Source organism: Girardinichthys multiradiatus, chromosome 11 (genome assembly GCF_021462225.1).
Source record: "Girardinichthys multiradiatus isolate DD_20200921_A chromosome 11, DD_fGirMul_XY1, whole genome shotgun sequence".
Classification (NCBI taxonomy): domain Eukaryota; kingdom Metazoa; phylum Chordata; class Actinopteri; order Cyprinodontiformes; family Goodeidae; genus Girardinichthys; species Girardinichthys multiradiatus.
In genome coordinates, this window is record NC_061804.1 from 33,469,894 (window position 1) to 33,490,322 (window position 20,429).

Genomic DNA, 20,429 nt, shown 5'->3' on the forward strand with positions numbered 1-20,429 from the left:
TGATTTATGCATTCAAGGGCAATTGGAACATGTTCACAGCTTAAGATTGTACATATACTATGTGTAGTAGTAGTTTAATGAGATTCAAACTGTAAAGTGCTAATAGCTTATAACTACACATTTTTCAATACTACATCCCCATAGGGGATGCTAAACTCTGGGCTGAGTCCAGAAGCTCTTTATTTTGCATTTCTAATTAGGAACTCGGGGAAAATACAGATTTATAGTACAATGAAAAACAATTATTACACACTCCGTAGAGTGACTTATTTATCAACTAACAAACAGTTATAGTGTGCATGAAATGCATAGAATGGAAATATCCTTTATTGTCCCACAGTGGGAAAATTCAGATGTACCAGCAGGGAAAGGCAAGTGAAAGCATCCAGAGTTACACAAAGGTAAACATAAAACAAAAAATAAGACTGTACAGTAAGGTAAAAATTTACAACATAACTAAAAACATACTGTGCAGAAATAGCATACTTGGATTGAATGAAACGTGTAACTGAGTAGGATGATTTTGAAAATATACAAATTCTGCATGTATAATTGCATAAAAAAGTATTTTTACAAGAAATGGAAAAACGCCATGGATATAAACACTTATTCAGTTTGTTGGGAGCAGTGATGATTATAAAGTCTTAGCCGCTGGGAGGAAGCATCGGTGATAATGCCCCTTTGTAAATGTGACCCCAGAGCAAATACAAAGAGCAGAAATTATTAAATTGCTAATAAAAAAATGTTTGTTTAAATGCTTTCAAATTCTGAAGGTTTTTGTTAGTATGCACAAGACTGGTGCATTTAAACCTGTCTGACATGAGAAGTGCATTTGGGGCCCTCATGCCAGCAGAGGCCCCTAATCCAGTTGCAAAGTTTGCATATACCATATTACAATATACAATATTGAGCTGTATGTTTTAAAAATATGTTACGTTTTCTGGCAAACATTACCTGTCTTTTTTTATTTTAACTATTGTAAAGGTCATAAATATGAGCATCTCTAATATCACTACCCCACAAAGTATTGGGAATTATTGACTACTTAAAAATAAAAGCTTCTATCATCTGCTATTTAAACAGTAAAAAGGGGGGAAAAAAGACACCTTCGATTGTTTGAACATTGAGTTTTGTGTTAATACTTCTCTCATAGTCCCACCATGCAACAGCGAGCTATCACCGGCAGCTAACCACCACATTTGACCCTGTAGCGTGTGCCATGATGCTCAACTAGACATCCGGGCAGTGTGTATGGAAGATGGCGACACTTATCCTCTCTGGTGAATGGATCAAAAACTGGGAAAAATCAGGAAAACACGATTTGTGAGTAAATAAATCCCTTCATAAATCTCTGTGCATTAGATGATGTTTTTCCGCCTCTGTAAAACACGCAAAAAGACAGCTAGCATTAAAACGCCCTTAGGCCCAGTGTTTGAAGTGAGCTAGCTAAGGCAATCGAGGAATAACGTTAGCAAACGCATTACCGTAAGGAAAATTAGAATGCAGATATTATGGGTAATCTCAATATAAAATATCTCCGTCTGACTCAGTTGTATAAAATTGTTTAAAATTTGTCGTTAATTAGCAAGCGAACCATAGCTGCTCGCTAACAGCCTAGCTAAATTTGTAAACACGCACCTAAGCTAGTTAAATTCCTCCTAGCTAATGCTAAATTTATCTGATTACTAGTTAGTAACTGAAGTGAAAAATAGTGGCAACTTTCAGGGAATTGTGTGCCATTAACGTCCTACAGACGGGCGTTAAGCAGTTAGTGGGGAAAAACTTAGTAGGCAACGATTTATAACGTAAAAACTTAATAAATCATGTGGAGGGAAACAACGGAGCTTAGTGCTACGGCTAGTTAGCAGTAACGTTAGCGTCGTTGTTGGCGGTGTGAAGCGCTTTATTTACCGCACAGTTATCTGAAATCAAAAGGATTATATATTATCAATATTGCCTAATATAATGCATGTCGTTTTCTATATAATTACTCGTCGATAAGATAGACGTGATTTACATTTCGGATGGAAACGCTACCGTTGTCCTTCATTAGCACCTCACAATCGATGCATTTTAACTTATTACTAATTAACAGTGGAAGCTAGTGTTAATATTTGTTTTTCGGTTCCTGGCGACAGCATATCAACATAAACTTTACAGTACTCAATCAGTTGCGTTTGGGAGGACCATACCCTGTCAACTGTCGGAAATCAAAACTCAGGATAGACTGATGCTTTCACATAACGAGAGAAGGCTTGGCATAAATGGAGATTATCCATATTTTTAAGAGCCCGGCTGTTATACATGTGCTGTTACACAGAGTTATGGCTGCAATTACTGGCTGTAGGCCTTGCATATCTGAGAAAGGCCTGTACTTGCAGTGCTAAAGCTAAAACCCCTTGTGCTACTAGCTTGTGCATGTGGCTGATAACGCATTAACAGAAATTTGAGTTGCATCATTCCAACATATAAGTTACATTTAAATAATTACCTTAAATGACACCTCTGTTACATTTTTGCGTGTTTGATTAGTGAGCACCGTGGGCGAAGGTCTGTAAAATGTCATATTAGCAGCAGGCAGCAAGTGAAGAAAGACAGTTTCCATTTTCTCTGTTTACAGTTTTGGATGTTATTATGAACCACAACATTCCACCTGAGATGCTCTGCAGTAAACACAATTTATAAATGATTTTGAACAATATATTTTTTCATTGAGAGAACAGTAGCCCTGATTAGATATAAATTATATATTGGATTTGAGGGTTATTTATGTTTAAATTTACATTTGATAGTTGAAGGTACAAGTCCACATCACTACAATGTGGCTACCCCTGAGATAACTGATATTATTAAGGTGGAGTATTCTCTGAAATGTACCATATTAGCAGTGACAGGTTTTGTTCTGCCTATGATTTCATCGTGTACAGATCAAGCGAGCTGTGTATGGTTCGCGTTCAATTCACCTCTTTGCCACTTCATTTTCTACCTGTGTTACCATTTCATCCCATCCTACTTCCAATTAGTGCCCATGTATTTAAACCATTGTGTGTCAGTTTATTGTTCTCTGTGCTTTCATGAATTTCAGGTAAAGCTCCACAATATATTGATTCGTAATATCAGTATGTGCAATGTAGTAATTGTACAGGGCTGCTTGTATGCAGTATTATATTTTGGGTGTCGGGTAATTAGGCTCTGCATATCTTTAGTATACTCCTTTTAATATACTCATTCCTGATGTATACATTTAGTGGCTGAAATACTAAAGCTCATGGAGAGAGACGCATTCTGTAATGTTAAACTAAAGAGTTGGGAAAATAAAGATTATTGCAATATAATATGTGCTTTATATTGTGAAACTCGTAATTGCAGAGCTAAGTAGTAACAATTATTATGGTTCAATTCCCCCTTTGAGCCAGTTGAAATAAAAAATATGCATAAATAAAAATAACAATCATCAGCATCATGCTGATGGCTATTTTTCAATGGAATCATAAGAACACATTTCTTTACAGTAGACTGTGAGCAAAATCCAAAAAATGCTTTAAGTCGTTGTCAGAATGCTCCATTTGGTACTCTAAAAATAACGTTTTGTGTTCACTTGAACAACTATTGTGAATTTGTTTTTGAATTGCAGTCACACTTGATTTGATTCTTATGGAAAAAATATGTAAATGGAAACTAAGCAACCTTTTATTGCTTTCCTGAAAAGCTGTAGAGGCCATGCAAAGGGCTATTTTGCTCCAGAACCACTCAGGAATTAGAATTTGCATTTGTTTTTAGTTAACTTAAGTCACCAACACTTTTTCTCCATTGTAAACCTATACACTGAGACAAAAGTCATCCTTAGCCAAGATACAGGTACATCATCCTCTGTCTAAATAAATTCTAGATCTATGTGCTCATTTTAGTTTTACCTTATATGAACTAGATTCTGAATTCGCCTTCTTAAAGGTTTAAGAAAGACAGCCTGACAGGTTTGAGTTCACATACACCATCTACTGTTACTGTGAAGATTTGTAACTTCTGTAAACACCATGTATAAACTGCATATCTGTACCAGCGAGTTGACTACCAAAAGCTTCCTACTGCAAAAGCACCAATCACAAGATAGCAAAACATGTCAAAGGTGAAAATAAAGCTGCATGATATGAGAAAGACATTAAATGGTATATTATTGCCACAAAATTCTAATGAAACTATTCTGCCGGTCCTTGACTGGCTGTAGCATTCATTTTAACTGTGCATCAAAGGAGAGTGATTAGCACTAGAACTTTTTTCATCAACCAAGAGTTTAAAAAAATGCTGAATTTTTTTTACAGGTGGCCATAAAGTGCATTGTGGTTTGGTTAGTATTGGGCTTAAAAAGTAGAGTAGAGATGTTACCAGTATATAACTATATAGGGTTAAATTGATTTAATTGCAGTTTACTTATTTATTGTTCTTAAAATTGTCTTTTATTTTAAGTTGGATGAGGTCATCTCATTTTGTCTATTTTACATCCCAGTGTGCAACTCTGCAAAGAGCTAACGGAGAAAAGCGATCATGGCAATGAAATTAAAGGTACGTTGGGTAAAAATGTAATTGTCAATGTGAGACTGTCTTATTTAAAGGTTGATGAAATGTCTGTTTATTGGTTTCAAATGCTCGTTTAAGTTTCTACCTTCCTTTCCATTCTGTTACGAAAATCACAAGAGTCCAGCAGTTCTCTGCAGTATCAGCAGTTAAAAAATGTTTGACAAGTTCCTTAGAGGGTTTAACACCAAACCAGTTCCTGTGGTAAACTGGTGTGGGCGCTTGCATTGCACTTTATCACGAGACTTGCAGCCAATCAAAACCTTGTGAGCACCACATTTAATATACAAAGTAACTTTAGCTTTGTATCTACTACCTTTTTCCATATGAAGATCTTATGGGGTTTATTCATTAGTAGAATGACAGGATGACAATGAATGGAGATGCAGTAAGTGGCTGGTTGTTGTGGATTAGCAGGGTAAGAGCACAGTTTTGCTCAAAATATTGAAATGCACACAACATTATGGGTGAAATACCAGAGTTCAAAAGAGGACAAATTGTTGGTACACGTCTTGCTGGCGCATCTGTGACCAAGACAGCAAGTCTTTGTGATGTATCAAGAGCCACGGTATCCAGGGTAATGTCAGCATACCACCAAGAAGGACGAACCACATCCAACAGGATTAACTGTGGACGCAAGAGGAAGCTGTCTGAAAGGGATGTTCGGGTGCTAATCCGGATTGTATCCAAAAAACATAAAACCACGGCTGACCAAATCACGACAGAATTAAATGTGCACCTCAACTCTCCTGTTTCCACCAGAACTGTCCGTCGGGAGCTCCACAGGGTCAATATACACGGCCGGGCCGCTATAGCCAAACCTTTGGTCACTCATGCCAATGCCAAACGTCGGTTTCAATGGTGCAAGGAGCGCAAATCTTGGGCTGTGGACAATGTGAAACATGTATTGTTCTCTGAGTCCACCTTTACTGTTTTCCCCACATCCGGGAGAGTTACGGTGTGGAGAAGACCCAAAGAAGCGTACCACCCAGACTGTTGCATGCCCAGAGTGAAGCATGGAGGTAGATCAGTGATGGTTTGGGCTACCATATCATGGCATTCCCTTGGCCCAATACTTGTGCTAGATGGGCGCGTCACTGCCAAGGACTACCAAACCATTCTTGAGGACCATGTGCATCCAATGGTTCAAACATTGTATCCTGAAGGCGGTGCCGTGTATCAGGATGACAATGCACCAATACACACAGCAAGACTGGTGAAAGATTGGTTTGATGAACATGAAAGTGAAGTTGAACATCTCCCATGGCCGGCACAGTCACCAGATCTACATATTATTGAGACACTTTGGGGTGTTTTGGAGGAGCGAGTCAGGAAACGTTTTCCTCCACCAGTATCACGTAGTGACCTGGCCACTATCCTGCAAGAAGAATGGCTTAAAATCCCTCTGACCACTGTGCAGGACTTGTATATGTCATTCCCAAGACGAATTGACGCTGGATTGGCCGCAAAAGGAGGCCCTACACCATACTAATAAATTATTGTGGTCTAAAACCAGGTGTTTCAGTTTCATTGTCCAACCCCTGTACTTGTACCTCAACAGTGAAGAAAGGTCAGATCAGTGCTGGAATGACATGAGCCCTCTGACTAATTTTCCAGCTGCTTTTGTTGTTTTTATTTTTTATGTCGCCTGTAAAGGGTTCATGTTTGTCGGTGAACCTTTTCAAGTTGAACAGGCCACCTGTGTTGATATGTTAATGGCACCACCTTGTTGCAGTCAACTATGCATGAAGCAAAGTGTTTACTCCCCCTAGGCAGCGCCGCTGGTCAGTGCACATCAGAGAGCAGCTTGTCAGAGCTGCAGGAGCATTTACAAACACCAACTATTGAAAAAATACAGCTGCACAGTATGCTGAAACAAAACAATTATTTCAAGGGGCATGCATTCATGCTCAGCATAAAAATAATCTATCTGGCTAGTTGGATGGACTTTTACTGCCTGGTCAGCCACAGTTGATTTAGACATTTTGGACCAAAATGTTGAAATTCATGAAGCGTTTTGGGTCCATCAAGGTGAAAGAGAAGAGTGAAGGAAATATATGTGAATTGTAATATTGAGTTTGATTGTTTTCCTAATATTGAGCAGCTTTGGTTAAAATCTTGGGCTGATGACATTAGAAAGCCTAATTGTAATGACGCCCAGATAACGTATTTGATTCCTATAGACAAATCCTGCCGCCACCGTGTGAAATTCAGAATATAGCAGAGGGAGGATGAAAACTTCAGGGTGGCATTGGTTTAATATATGAACTGACGGGATTACGCTTTCCTTTCAGCCATAGAAAACCAAACCAGTTCTTTCTAGAACTGGTTAAGAACTCGCTCTGACCGCAGCCTTGTTTTAGCAATTAAATCAGCTTGGTGGGAAACCTCCATTCATGTTTCAGCTCTGCTCATCATTGGTGAGGTTGGGCTCTGCATAGGAGTGATTTTATTTAGTTTCAGTTTCACCACCTTGATTTTTTGTGAGCTCTTTGTAATAAATACAATCATATAAAAAATCTATAGCTTAGCTAAATACATTTTTAAAGAACTAAACACACTTTTTTGTTTCTTCATATTTGAGCCGTGTAGATCTACACTGGGTTCTGCATTCTCATCAGCTCCCTGAAGTTGGTTTTAGCTCAAACATGTTGTCTTTCTTCTCCTCAGATATACAAGCTGCCCTTTATGAGATCTGCTTGCAGGTTGTCCAGGGTAACCTGAAAATTGATCTCGTTTCCACTGTCCTTGGGGAAATGATGGTAAGAACATGTAATTATCTTGAGGAAATATATATTTATATATATATAACGCGAAGCAGAGTATTAATAGGACAATCATCTTTTGTGCTTTTCAATTATGTTTTTGTGAATTAAAGCATTTTTAAATGACGATTAAATCTGGTTTTAGCTTCTTTTTGTCATTGAATGAAACTTAATTAACTAATCACAGCTATTCTAAGCTCTTCATAAGTCCCCGATTTGTGGGTTCAAGTATTGCAAGGTTGAAATAAAAACTTTCGTTTTGTTGCACCCATCATAAACGTATGTCTTTGTTTTGTTTTCAGGAACTCAGAGATGATTTGCCATCAGTTTTAGCAGACGTGTTCTGTATACTAGGTACGTTTTACAGTTTGGAATTATAGTTATAAAATCTATTATTATAGCAGAGGTTGATGTTTTTAATCATGATCTCCTCCCACCCCTTCACCCCTCTTTTTACATCAGATTTAGAAACCGGTGCACTAGAAGAAAAGAACAAGCGGGACCATTATACTCATTTAGTGGGAGCCTGTTTGGTAAGAGTTTTTACCAACCTCTAATTATGTTTTTTGACTCATGTTTCTGCGCTTCTGGTCACTTCTTACACTGAGGCAGTTTATATAACAATGGGTCCGTTTTTTAATGCTATTTATATTATCTTAGGCATTATCTTTAGGTATTCTAGGTGCTTTAATGTTTATCTTTTAGTGATAACTTTATCAACTTACATCCTGTGTTTTATTATTTCAGTCTTTTGTACCTGAGGCCATCCTGAAAGAAAGACTGGACCCTGAAACCCTGGAATCCCTTGGACTGATAAAACAAGCTCATCAGTTTAATCAAAAGATTGTTAAAATCAAAACTAAACTATTGTAAGTAAGAGCCTGCCTCTTGTGCTGTATGATGAATATCCAGCACTTGACCTTTTTTAACCTTTTTCATTTCCTTTCAGTTACAAACAGCAGAAGTTTAACTTGCTGAGGGAGGAGAATGAGGGCTATGCCAAATTGATCACAGAGCTCGGCCAGGACCTGTCAGGCAACATCACCAGCAACCTTGTCCTGGAGAGCATCAAGTCCCTCATAGGTACTGATGTAGAACCGCCCTAGCCACTACTGTAGCTGTCCTTGTTGTCAGCATGGATCTCGTAGGCATGGGTTTTTACATGAACAATAATAGATGGTTAAATAATAAATGACAAATTATTTTTTAAATCTGAGCTAATAATTGCCAGGTGATTAGTTGATCAATGATTATTTGATCATTCAGCTGTACTCATTCCTGTGTATTAATAGACTCTGGTATATTCAGAAACATGTTGATAGTAGATGATAGTAGACTAGATCTTCAAACCAACAGCTGCTTTTATCAAATAGCAGCTTGTCAAAATGCGTGATTTAAAGCAAACTGTCATTAATAACTAGAAAATTTACTGAAGCTCATTTTCAACCTTTTCACAGTGTCTTATATTTCTTCTCATAACAGTTTCATTGGTTTAAAGTGTCTCTGATGTGTTTTCTTCCTCCATCTCCTTTATTGGTTCGTAGGCTGCTTCAACTTGGACCCAAATCGTGTTTTGGACATCATCTTGGAGGTGTATGAGAGCCGGTCTGACCAAGATGAGTTCTTTCTGTCCCTCATCAAGTCTTACATGTGTGAGCCAGTCACCCTTTGCCATATTCTGGGCTTTAAGTTCAAGTTCTACCAGGTGAGTGTACTAAAAGTCCAGTATTTCTGTGTTGTGACTTTATTTTTTTATTTTTTTTTTGTTAATTAGAGGTAATCTGCTAAGTGTTAATCCTTTGTTTGGTTCGTATTACATGTTCATCCGCTAGGGGCACTGTGGGGGGTTGTGGGAAGGGTGTGAAGGTGGAGCTACTGGAGGTAGCGGAGTCGGAGTTGTTCTGGAGGAATGCTCATGGCGGAATAAAGTTACGAAAGGATAAACAAGTTGTTTTCTTTGACTAACATTGGTAGCAGAGGATGGTTAGTAACTACAGAGTTCCTCCAACGTTTGAAGAAGGAAAGCCTTACGAAAGCTGGAAGAATGAAGTCAACATTTGGATGAGAGTTACGGATTTGGAAAAAAAGAAACAAGCGCTTGCAGTCGCCCTGGCAACTGTCTGGAAGAGCGCGGGACACGGCGATGGAAATTCCGGTAGACGACCTAAATAAAGACACTGGAATGATTATATTGTTCGCCAAACTAGATGACTTGTTCCTGAAAGAGGAAAAGGACAGGATCTATGAGGCGTACTCGGATTTTGATCGAATCATAAAAGAAGTTAACATGTCGATGGCGGACTATATTATTGATTTCGAGCAGCGTTACTCGCGCATGAAAAAATACAACATGGAGCTACCTGACGGAGTTTTGGCTTTTAAGCTTTTGGACACTGCATGTTTGGATATGATGGACAGACAGCTGGCTTTAACGGCATGCTCAGATGTAACATTTGCTTCTATGAAGTCCGCTTTGAAGAGAATATTTGGCGAAAAAAGAGCAGAGAGCGGCAGCAGAAGGCATTAGACAGGAGTCCGTGTTTGCAACGGAGCAATGGCGGCAAAAAGGCAAGTACTGGCGGCAAAGTCCCCATCAGAAAACTCCACAGCCCAACACACCGCAGCCCGGTACAAACCCGCTGGATAAGTACGGACGACGGTCGAAATGTGCAGTGTGCCAAAGTACTTTTCACTGGGTTAAAAACTGTCCGCACAAAGCTGATAGTGTTAAAATTGCTGATGGTACAAAAGACGTGGAAGAGTGCAATTTAACTGTAGACCAAAGAATCACCAACAGATGCCGAAATATTCATGACAGAATGTTTTGGCTCGGCAATAATTGACACTGCTTGCACTAGGACAGTTTGTGGACAAGAGTGGCTGGACAACTACAGTACTGTATTACAAAAGAAAAGTGTGAAGAGTATGAAAGAGACAGAAATACAGAGTCACAGGCCCTTCAAGTTTGGAGATAGAAAAATCGTCTACTCCATGAAAAAGGTAAAGATACCTGCTAAAATTGGCAACACAAAGTGTAATATAGAAACTGAAGTAGTACCTGCTGACATCCCGCTGCTTCTGAGTAAAACCTCATTAAAAAGGGCAGGGACCATTTTGGACATGGAAAGGGACAGTGCAGTGATGTTCAACCAGCCTGTCAAACTGGACTTTACTAGCTCAGGTCATTACTGCGTGAACATTGTGGACAGTGAAAATAGAAATGTTATTCACTCTGATAAGCTATTAGAAGCTACTGAGGAAGAAATACTGACTATAACAGACAAGATGAACACAAATAAAAAGATGAAAGTTCTGGAGAAACTTCATAACCACGCCTCTGCTGATAAAATACAGAGACTTTTGACTGGTTCTGGTAACAAGGACACAGAATACAACAGCCTACTGAAAAAGGTTGTGAACCAGTGTGATGTGTGTCAAAGATATTGTAAGACCAAACCAAAACCTGCTGTCGGCTTACCATTGGCATCTACATACAATGAAACAGTTGCTGTAGATCTGCACGAACTTGAACCTGGGGTTTGGTACCTACACATTATTGACCAGTTCACCCGTTTCAGTGCTGGTAGTGTCTTAACCACCAAGAGGTCTTCAGAAATAGTCAAATGTTTTATCCATGATTGGATCAGTGTACATGGCCCACCACAAAAGTTGTTCAGTGACAATGGTGGTGAATTTAATAACGAGGAAGTGAGAGACATGGCCGAGAAATTTAATATTGAAGTTAAGACAACACCTGCTTACAGTCCGTGGAGCAATGGACTGTTAGAGCGCCATAATCAAACTCTGACGGAGATCCTACTGAAAGTCAAAGCAAGTACTGGATGTGACTGGAGCATTGCCATGGACTGGGCCCTTATGGCAAAGAACTCTATGCAGAGTGTCCATGGATACAGCCCACATCAGCTGGTGTTCGGGCAGAATCCCAACCTACCCTCTGTATTAATAGACAAAGCTCCAGCTCTAGAGGGCACCACCAAGAGCGAATGGATTGCCAAGCATATTTCAGCCCTGCATGCTGCAAGAAAGGCTTTTACAGAAGCGGAATGTTCAGAAAGGATACGCAGAGCACTAAAGAAGCAGCTGCGACCCACAGACGAGCGATATGAAACTGGAGACAAAGTCTTTTACAAAAGAGTGGATTGTCCAGAATGGAAAGGACCAGGAGTGGTGATTGGTCAAGATGGTGCAGTCGTTTTTGTAAGACACGGAGGCACCTGTGTCAGAGTGCATCAACTCAGATTGAGAAAAGTTACTCACGAGAATGAAGAACCTCAGATTACCTGCAATGAGGAGAACATTCAAGGACAACATACAGTGGACATCATTCAAGAGAATGTAGGAGAAGAGACTATTGCAGTAAATCCTGAGAATCATCCTTTGCCTGCTCCTGTAAATGCAGAGGCAGAGAGACAGCACACTGGGAACACCATCATAAAGACAGGTCAAATTGTGACATTCAGAAATGCAGAGGGTGTCTCACCAAAAGCTAAAGTGTTGGGGCGTGCCGGCAAAGCAACTGGGAAATACAAGAACTGGTTTAACTTGGAGCTGCTTGAGCCGGCAGAAGTGGCTGGCAACAGTGAATCAGCTGATATGTCACAGTTGGAGGATTTTCAAGTCCAGGCAGATGCTGAGGATATGGATACACACGAGGATGTTTTTGTGAGTAACGACATGTCGTTTGATGAAGCAAAGAACAATGAAATAATAAGCTGGAAACAAAACCAAGTGTTTGAAGAAATTGAGGACAAAGGACAAAAGTGTGTCTCCACTCATTGGGTGTGCACTCTGAAAGAAACTGAAAATGGTATAATACCTAAAGCAAGACTTGTTGCACGAGGATTTGAGGAGCTACAAGTTTCTGACATACAAAAGGACTCTCCAACCTGTGCCTCAGAGTCACGGAGACTCCTAGTGGCAGTTATATGTCAAAAACATTGGGAACTTCACTCTATGGACATTAAATCTGACTTTTTACAAGGAATGCAACTGTCCAGAGACATTTTTATCAAACCTCCTCCAGAGGCCAAGAGCACAGGTGTGCTTTGGAAACTAAAGAAATGTGTGTATGGTTTAGCTGATGCTTCACTGTATTGGTATAACAGGGTAAAAAGCATCATGATTGAAGCAGGAGGCATTATGTCTAAGGTTGACCCTGCAGTTTTCTATTGGCTGGATGAGCTAAAAAATGTAACTAGTGTACTTGCTTGTCATGTTGATGATTTTATATGGGGTGGATCACACGTTTTCAGAGTCAGTCATACCTCACCTGAGGTCAAAGTTTAATGTCGGTCGTGAAGCACATAATAGCTTTTCCTATGTGGGGGTAGATCTTGTCACTGAAGGTAAGAAGGTACAAATACACCAAGAAACATACATTCAGCACTTGGAGTCCATACACCTCTCACCCTCACGAGCAGCAGTCAGCTTCACCTCTCACCGAAAAGGAGACAGAGCTCAGATCTAAGATAGGCCAACTTCTGTGGGTGGCAAGACAGAGCAGGCCTGATGTCATGTTTGATGCTAGTAATTTAGCATCTCGTCTCAAACATGCTACAGTACAGACCATTAATGAAGCAAACAGAGTTGTGTGTAAGCTCAAGGCCAAGTCAGTTGAATTGAATTTTCAACATATTGGGGAAGACAGTAACTTAAAGATGGTTACATTTACTGATGCATCTTTTGGAAATCTTTCAGATGGGGGCACTCAAGGCGGGCACTTCATTGTTTTGATGGGTGACAATGGGCAGTTCTCTCCCATTTCATGGCAGTCAAAGAGAATTAAGAGAATTGTCAGAAGCACTCTGGCAGGTGAAACACTTGCTATGTCTGAGGGGATTGATAATGCCATTTTTCTTTCCACACTCTTTTCTGAACTCAGTACTGGTAGTACTGCATGTCCTCCACCTATAATCTGTGTGACTGATGATTTCTCTCTTGTTGATGCACTTAAGTCAACTAAGTCTGTTGCAGAGAAAAGGTTACGGCTGGAAATCAGTTCAATTAAAGAGCTGATTCAAACTAAGAGAGTTCATCAAGTGTTGTGGTCTCAAACAAAAGACCAACTTGCAGACTGCTTAACAAAGAAGGGAGCATCCACAACCTCACTTCTTAAGGCTCTTTATGAAGGCCTTTGGAAAATTCAATAAATTCATTCACAAGATGTTTCACATTCTATCAGGTTGAAACTGTTCTAACAAAGATCTTTAACGGCTGTGTTTTCTCATGAGTCTTAAAAATGTATCTTTGTTTTTGTTTTGTTTTTTTGTTTTTTTTTCTTTTTTTAGAAAAGGTGGGAGATTGTTAATCCTTTGTTTGGTTCGTATTACATGTTCATCCGCTAGGGGCACTGTGGGGTTGTGGGAAGGGTGTGAAAGTGGAGCTACTGGAGGTAGCCGTGTCTGAGTTGTTCTGGAGGAATGCTCATGGCGGAATAAAGTTACGAAAGGATAAACAAGTTGTTTTCTTTGACTAACACTAAGAATATGGTGGATAAATTATAGTATTTCAGTTACTCAATTCAAAGTGTAAAACCTTTGTAATGCTTCATTACACAGAAAGTGACGTTTTACAAGTGTTTATTCCTGTTCATTTTGGTTATGGCCTATGGCTAATGAAAAAATCAGTTTCTATAAAGATTAGGATATAACAGTTGACATATTAAAAAACAACACGGTTTTTAATTACTGAAGGGTCGGCCTACCGAGTGCTATGTCCATATACTGTACAGCATATACACTCATTACTCTAAAAACTCGTGGAGGGGGAGGTGACCTTTGGCAGGACAACTCGGCAGTCTTCCCCTGATTGTGTAGGCCAGTTGAAAATCATCTGGTGGTCTTTTGTAATAATCAGATTTTCTGAATTAACAGCAATATATTAAAATATATTGAGATTTGCCTTTATAATAAAGTACAAAGCCTGAAAGTTTCAGCTTGGAGTAAGTAAAATCACCCGATTTCAAATGATATACTCACATGTTGTGTATTTTCTTTCCAGGAACCTAATGAGGAAACCCCTAAGTCACTTTACCACATTGCTGCTGCTCTCCTGCACCACAACCTAATAGAGCTGGAGGATCTGTATGTACATGTAAGGAGACGGACTGCAGCTCAAACGCTTTCAACAGATTGAAAATAATTTAGAGTGCTTCACTGGTTACTAGCTCCCTTACAGGATGTTTCTGATTAGTTAAGCAACTGCAACCCTTTAAAAGTTAAAGTGGCAAGCGTTTGCTTTGTGGTTTTTAGATGTGCGTCTTTAAGATGACTTCTCTCTCTCTCTGCTCTTGTTGGCATTCTCCAATCCCAGCTGATGCCAGTAGATGCCACCATTGTAGAGGAACACAAACAAGAGATTTCAGAGGCCAAGCAGATTGCTCGCAAGCTGGTCACAGTTGTGCTGCCCTCAGAGAAAAGTGAAGAGAAGGAGAAAGAAAAGGAAGAGGAGAAGAATGACAAGGTCATTAGCTCTCGCACTCATTGCATATAATGTCAGACCTGTTTTTGGGAAATGCTGTCAGTCAGGTTGGATAATGAGGCATTCTGCTTCTATTGTACAGTACTCCGTACTCCATTCTGCTTTATTCTATATCTTCACTAGGATTTACCAACTGGAACAGTTTGAATAATGTATCACTGCAGTGTGACCTGTTCTGTTCAAGGTTTTGTCACTAATCTGCTCGTATTACTTTGTTTAATTGGTTATTTTAATTCTTTGAATGACCAATACTTTTTAATATACTTGCAGCCACCAGACAACCAGAAGCTCGGTCTTTTGGAGGCACTACTCAGGATTGGAGATTGGCACCACGCCCAGAGTATTATGGATCAGATGCCTTCTTTTTATGCTACTTCTCACAAGGCCATTGCGCTGGCGCTTTGCCAACTTGTACATCTGACTTTGGAGCCTCTTTACAGAAGGTAGTTATCATTTTTTACAGATTGTTCAGGGAATGTGTAATAGTCATACCAAAAAAAAAAAGCAATTTTAAAACTTTGATACAGATAATCCATGTACACAAACCTGACAGAATGCTGTATTTATTAAAGAGCTGGCGTTCCGAAAGGAGCTAAGGGCTGTGCATTGCAACCCCTGAAGAACAAGCGGGCCCCTCAGCCCACGGAGAGCTTTGAGGATCTTCGTAAAGATACATTCAGCATGTTCTGCTACCTGGGCCCTCACCTCTCCCATGATCCCATCCTCTTTGCCAAGATAGTGCGATTGGGCAAGGCCTTCATGAAAGAGGTAAAACCACTTCCTTCTGTATTACTGCTTCTACACCTCTGTGCTTGTCCTATTTTGAGCCATATTTGCTGTTTTTGCTTCACAGTATCAAACTGATAGCAGACCTGAAGCGAAAGATAAGATGGTTAGTGTAAGACAAAAAATAAATAGCTCAACTCTAAATGGGCTAATAAAACCGTCCATTTAAACCGGTTGGATATGAAACTGTTAATATTGAATATATATCTATTTCAGGAGATCTTGTTGAGCTGTTTCCTGAGTATTGCAGATCAGGTGCTACTGCCCTCTCTCTCTCTAATGGAGTGCAACGCCTGCATGTCTGAGGAACTCTGGGGCTTATTCAAGCTCTTTCCCTACCAGCACAGGTAACGACCTCATTCAATCAGAATCAGAAAAGCTTTATTGCCAAGTACGTTTTTGGACATACAAGGAATTTGTTTTGGCGTAGTCGGTGCAATACAATACAAATTAAACAGTATAAACATATCTACAAAAGAAAGCATTCCCACAGCACGATGCTGGACCACCATGTTTGAACTTGGAGATGGTGTGTTCTGGGTCATGTGTAGTGTTAGTTATCACCACACATAGTGTTTTGTATGTATTATTATTTACCAACCTGTATTATTTGTTAAGTTGCATGTAACCAACTGCGCATGTGTGTATGGGAAAAAGGGGCAGGCGGGAAAGGAAGAGAGTTTCTTGCGGATGGCTGTGAGGGGGTAGTTCTTGTTAATGGCGACGATTAAAAAGCAGAGTCTATCATCACCGGTGTGATTATTGAGTTAACATTATTTACCTGTAACTCTCTCTTCACCATGTGTGTTTGTTCTCTAAGGTACCGGCTATATGGGCAGTGGAAGAATGAGACCTATTCTGGCCATCCATTGTTGGTTAAAGTAAAAGCCCAGACTGTGGAAAGGGCCAAATACATCATGAAGTAAGAAGCTTTCTTTCATCACCTTTAATGTTTCGAGTTGTCTAAAATATGTGTACATTTCTAGAATTGAATCTCCATCATAATGTTTTTCAGTGTTTATGTTAAGAATTTATATCAAAACCAAAGAACAGTAATATTAAGCCTCTTGTAATATTTGAATGTTGTCATGTTAAAGGAGTTTCCATTTATTTCAGTAACTCAGTTCACAAAGTGAAACATATTTATAGATTTATTACACACAGATTGGTGCTTTCAAGCCTTTAGTTCTGTTATGAGGGTTTTCCACCCACAGCTAATGAAAAACATGACATTTAAGATTAGATTACATCACACCAATAAAAAAAATCATTTATTACAGAAATGTGGACTTAATGAAAAATATGTTTCACACATTCTTATTTACCGTATTTTCCGTACTATAAGGCGCACCGGATTATAAAGCGCACCTTCAATGAATGGCCTATTTTAGAACTTTTTTCATATATAAGGCGCACCGGATTATAAGGCGCATAGAATAGAAGCTACTGCAGTCAAACGTTTGACTGGGGTTGCGTTATGCATCCACTAGATGGAGCTGTGCTAAAGAGAATGTCAACAAAACAGTCAGATAAGTCAGTCAGTCAAACTTTATTAATACACTACAAACCAGCGTTCTGATAACTCCATTCACTCTCATGGTAAGGTCTCCTCTACATAGAATTCTATTGAATAGAACCAACCGCACGTTGGGAATGCATTGGAGTCTATGAAGTTGAAGTTGAAATCAAACGTTAGTTAAAACGTGAAAGGGAACTTTTCCCTGATTCAGTAAACACGTAAAAGAAACAGTTTGATGCACTAAATCAAACGTTAGTACTGTTAACCTTTCCTGTTTCTGTCCCCTGACCGTAGTCTGATGACACAGGGGAGACGCTTTCTCCAGGGCCGAAGTTACTAGTTTCCTCGGGGTTAACTCCCTCACTCATACGTTGCTGAGTTGAGCATGAAGAAACAGCATCAAAACACTGAGTTGTTGACGAGATTCGGGGTTCTTTTTAATGACTTTGCAGCACGTAAAAACACAGGGCTTACAGACTCATACACCGCTGCTCCGGTTGCCGTCTCTACCCACCCCACACACACAATAATACCGACGTCACTCCTTCACTCTTGATTCTCGGCTACGGCAGCACACAGCGCCACCTCTGTCCGGAGGAGTAATGTCAACATCTTCCATACACACACACGAAACATACACCCCACACACTGAGCTTCTAATCACATATAGTTCAGGCAATTCCTGCAACAGTACATTCAAACATTATGCACACACAAGTGGTGTTGGACTAGGAGTAAGCACAGTACAGGTGTTTACCGCTATTACTTCGGCGACGCCCCTGACTACGGTAGCCGTAATGCTGCAAGCGGTGCGGCTTTGTAGTTTACCAGTCGTACTGAAACATTTTGACAGAGCGCCGTGTACAACCAGTATGGATCAACCAATTAACCAATTGATCCATATATAAGGCGCTCCGGATTACAAGGCGCACTGTCATTTTTTGAGAAAATTAATGGTTTTTAAGTGCGCCTTATAATCCGGAAAATACGGTACTCACATGTACCTGTATTCTCCGACTGTTTTGCCGATTGTTTTTCTCTATTAATGCTGGAATGTCTTCTTCTGTTGTCGTTTTCTGTCTCGTGCTTCTTTGGCGCTCCCCAGACGCTTGACCAAAGAGAACGTGAAACAGTCTGGAAGGCAGATCGGCAAACTGAGCCACAGCAACCCCACCATCCTCTTTGATTATGTAAGAATAGTTTGAAGTAGTTTTTTTTTTTTGGTTTTTTTTTAAGCATGTAACAGTTTATATGTTCCAAGTAGGTTAATAACACTATTATTGTTTGTTTATCTTGTGGCAGCAGTCCAGAACTGCAGATTTGTGGCCCTTCTTCAAATCATGCTTCTATTAGTCAAAATTAAATCTGCCTTGGAAAAACAAAAAAATAAAAAATCTATTACACTTGTTTCAACATGAGCTAAATATTGCCATTTGTCTCTGTTTTAACAGCTCCGAAATGTGTGATTATTATATTATGGCAGACACAAATATGCGATTGATTTTATTTTACATCCATAAACCGTGACTGCACATTCACTTTAAAAATGACTGATACTTGATTTAAAAGAAATGTTATTAGTTCATATACATTAAATTCTCTCCACCGTCTTCTTGTATATCAGTTGTTGTCTCAGATCCAGTGGTACGACAACCTCATTGTTCCAGTGGTGGACTCTTTGAAATACCTCACATCTCTCAACTATGACGTCCTGGCCTGTATCCTTCACTTTGTGCTCGTAAGTGTTTGTGTTAGTGTATGCAGTGAGCTGCAAGTGTAAAAAAGCCTTGTGTCTGTGTTGGTTCACTTAACTTTGGCTTCAGATTGCATCATTGAAGCTCTGGCCAATCCCGAGAAGGAGAAGATGAAGCATGATGACACTACCCTCTCCTCATGGCTTCAGAGTAGGTTTCATCTCACTAATAAGTTACATGGAAACACAGAGATTTCATATTTTATTGAGTATATAACTCACATATTTGTCTTTTGTTTTTTTTTTGTTTTTTTTCAAGGTTTGGCAAGTCTGTGTGGAGCCGTGTTCAGAAAGTACCCGATTGAGTTGGCCGGCCTTCTGCAGTACGTCACCAACCAACTAAAGGCAGGAAAAAGGTAAGATGAACCAAATTCTTCAGAATAATAAGGTTACTTGACAAAGTATTTAGCTCCTTTTTTCACATTTTGCCACAATGTAAACATAAACTTTAATGTCTTTATTGGGATTTTATGTTGTAGATAACCATAAAGGGAAAGAATACACAGTTTTTCACATTTTCTACGATGAAATTAAACAATTGTGGTGTGTATTGGTATTCAGCCAATATTTCCCCAATATAGAGTCGACCTGTGTGTTTAATTTAATGTTAATGTTAATACATCTGTTCTCAGAGGTTTGTTAGAGAACAGTAGTAAACAAAAAGCATCATGAAGACCAGGGAACACAACAAACTTGTCAGGGAGTGAATTTGTGGAGTTTAAAGAAGGGTTAGGTTAGAAAACAACATCCCAGGCTTTGAACATGGTCAGATGAAACCAAAATTCAACTTTTTGCCCTATATGCAAACTGCTCTGTGTGCTGTGCCAAAAATTATCTTGAGAATACCGTCCCCACAATAAAACATGGTGGGATGCTGCATTATGCTGCGGGGGTGCTTTTGTTCAGCGTGGATGGAAAGGTTAGAGTTAATGGGAACATGGATGGAGTTAAATAATGAGCAATACTAGAAGAAAACATGTTAGATGCTTCAAAATGCTTGAGACTGGAGCAATGACCCTAAACATATAGCCGACCAACAGTTAAATTCGTTTAGATCCAATTATGCCCATGTAAATGAAGCCTTCAAAATGCAGACATAAATCCTTTTAAGAATCTGTTTGCATTGAAGGGTAGTTCTGCAGGGTACTGACACAGGAGGGCAGAATGCATATACACGCTAAACTTTTCAGATATTTCTCAAATAATTTAGGAAATGTTTTATTATTTTTCTTCACCTTTACACTAATACTTTGTGTTGGCCTGTCACAGTAGATATCAATTAAAACATTAAGTTTGTGTTAATAACTTTACGTGGTATGATGAACTTTGTAAAGAACTGTAGTAGATATTTCCTGATGTATGCAGATTTTAGGCATTGCTAAGACTTGTGCATCTCTTTGAAGAAATCTGTATAATATGAGCTACAACAACATTTAATTTCTCTTTGGGATTTATAAAGTATTTTTCAATTGAATTGAATGCACTATTTACATTGTTGAATACAAGATGAACATCATTTTTTGTCATCACATTA

The 20,429-nt window shown here is 39.3% G+C and overlaps 1 protein-coding gene across 2 annotated transcripts in view; it reads left to right on the forward strand.

The window, feature by feature from the left end:
• Window positions 1–1,196: 1,196 nt before the first annotated feature.
• Window positions 1,197–20,429, forward strand: part of thoc2 (THO complex 2) — a 38,269-nt gene continuing 19,036 nt past the window's right edge. Inside the window, exons 1-19 of one of the 2 annotated variants that reach the window (XM_047378408.1) lie at window positions 1,197–1,323; window positions 4,505–4,560; window positions 7,243–7,334; window positions 7,640–7,691; window positions 7,800–7,870; window positions 8,085–8,206; window positions 8,287–8,420; window positions 8,882–9,042; window positions 14,358–14,450; window positions 14,670–14,819; window positions 15,108–15,280; window positions 15,410–15,605; window positions 15,691–15,729; window positions 15,840–15,970; window positions 16,444–16,545; window positions 18,248–18,332; window positions 18,767–18,860; window positions 18,966–19,046; window positions 19,155–19,251. In XM_047378408.1, the coding sequence (XP_047234364.1) occupies window positions 1,259–1,323; window positions 4,505–4,560; window positions 7,243–7,334; window positions 7,640–7,691; window positions 7,800–7,870; window positions 8,085–8,206; window positions 8,287–8,420; window positions 8,882–9,042; window positions 14,358–14,450; window positions 14,670–14,819; window positions 15,108–15,280; window positions 15,410–15,605; window positions 15,691–15,729; window positions 15,840–15,970; window positions 16,444–16,545; window positions 18,248–18,332; window positions 18,767–18,860; window positions 18,966–19,046; window positions 19,155–19,251 (1,994 nt within the window). In that variant the 5' untranslated portion in view covers window positions 1,197–1,258. The remainder of the gene's footprint in view (window positions 1,324–4,504; window positions 4,561–7,242; window positions 7,335–7,639; window positions 7,692–7,799; window positions 7,871–8,084; window positions 8,207–8,286; window positions 8,421–8,881; window positions 9,043–14,357; window positions 14,451–14,669; window positions 14,820–15,107; window positions 15,281–15,409; window positions 15,606–15,690; window positions 15,730–15,839; window positions 15,971–16,443; window positions 16,546–18,247; window positions 18,333–18,766; window positions 18,861–18,965; window positions 19,047–19,154; window positions 19,252–20,429) is intronic. The other variant, XM_047378409.1, reaches the window with a different exon arrangement.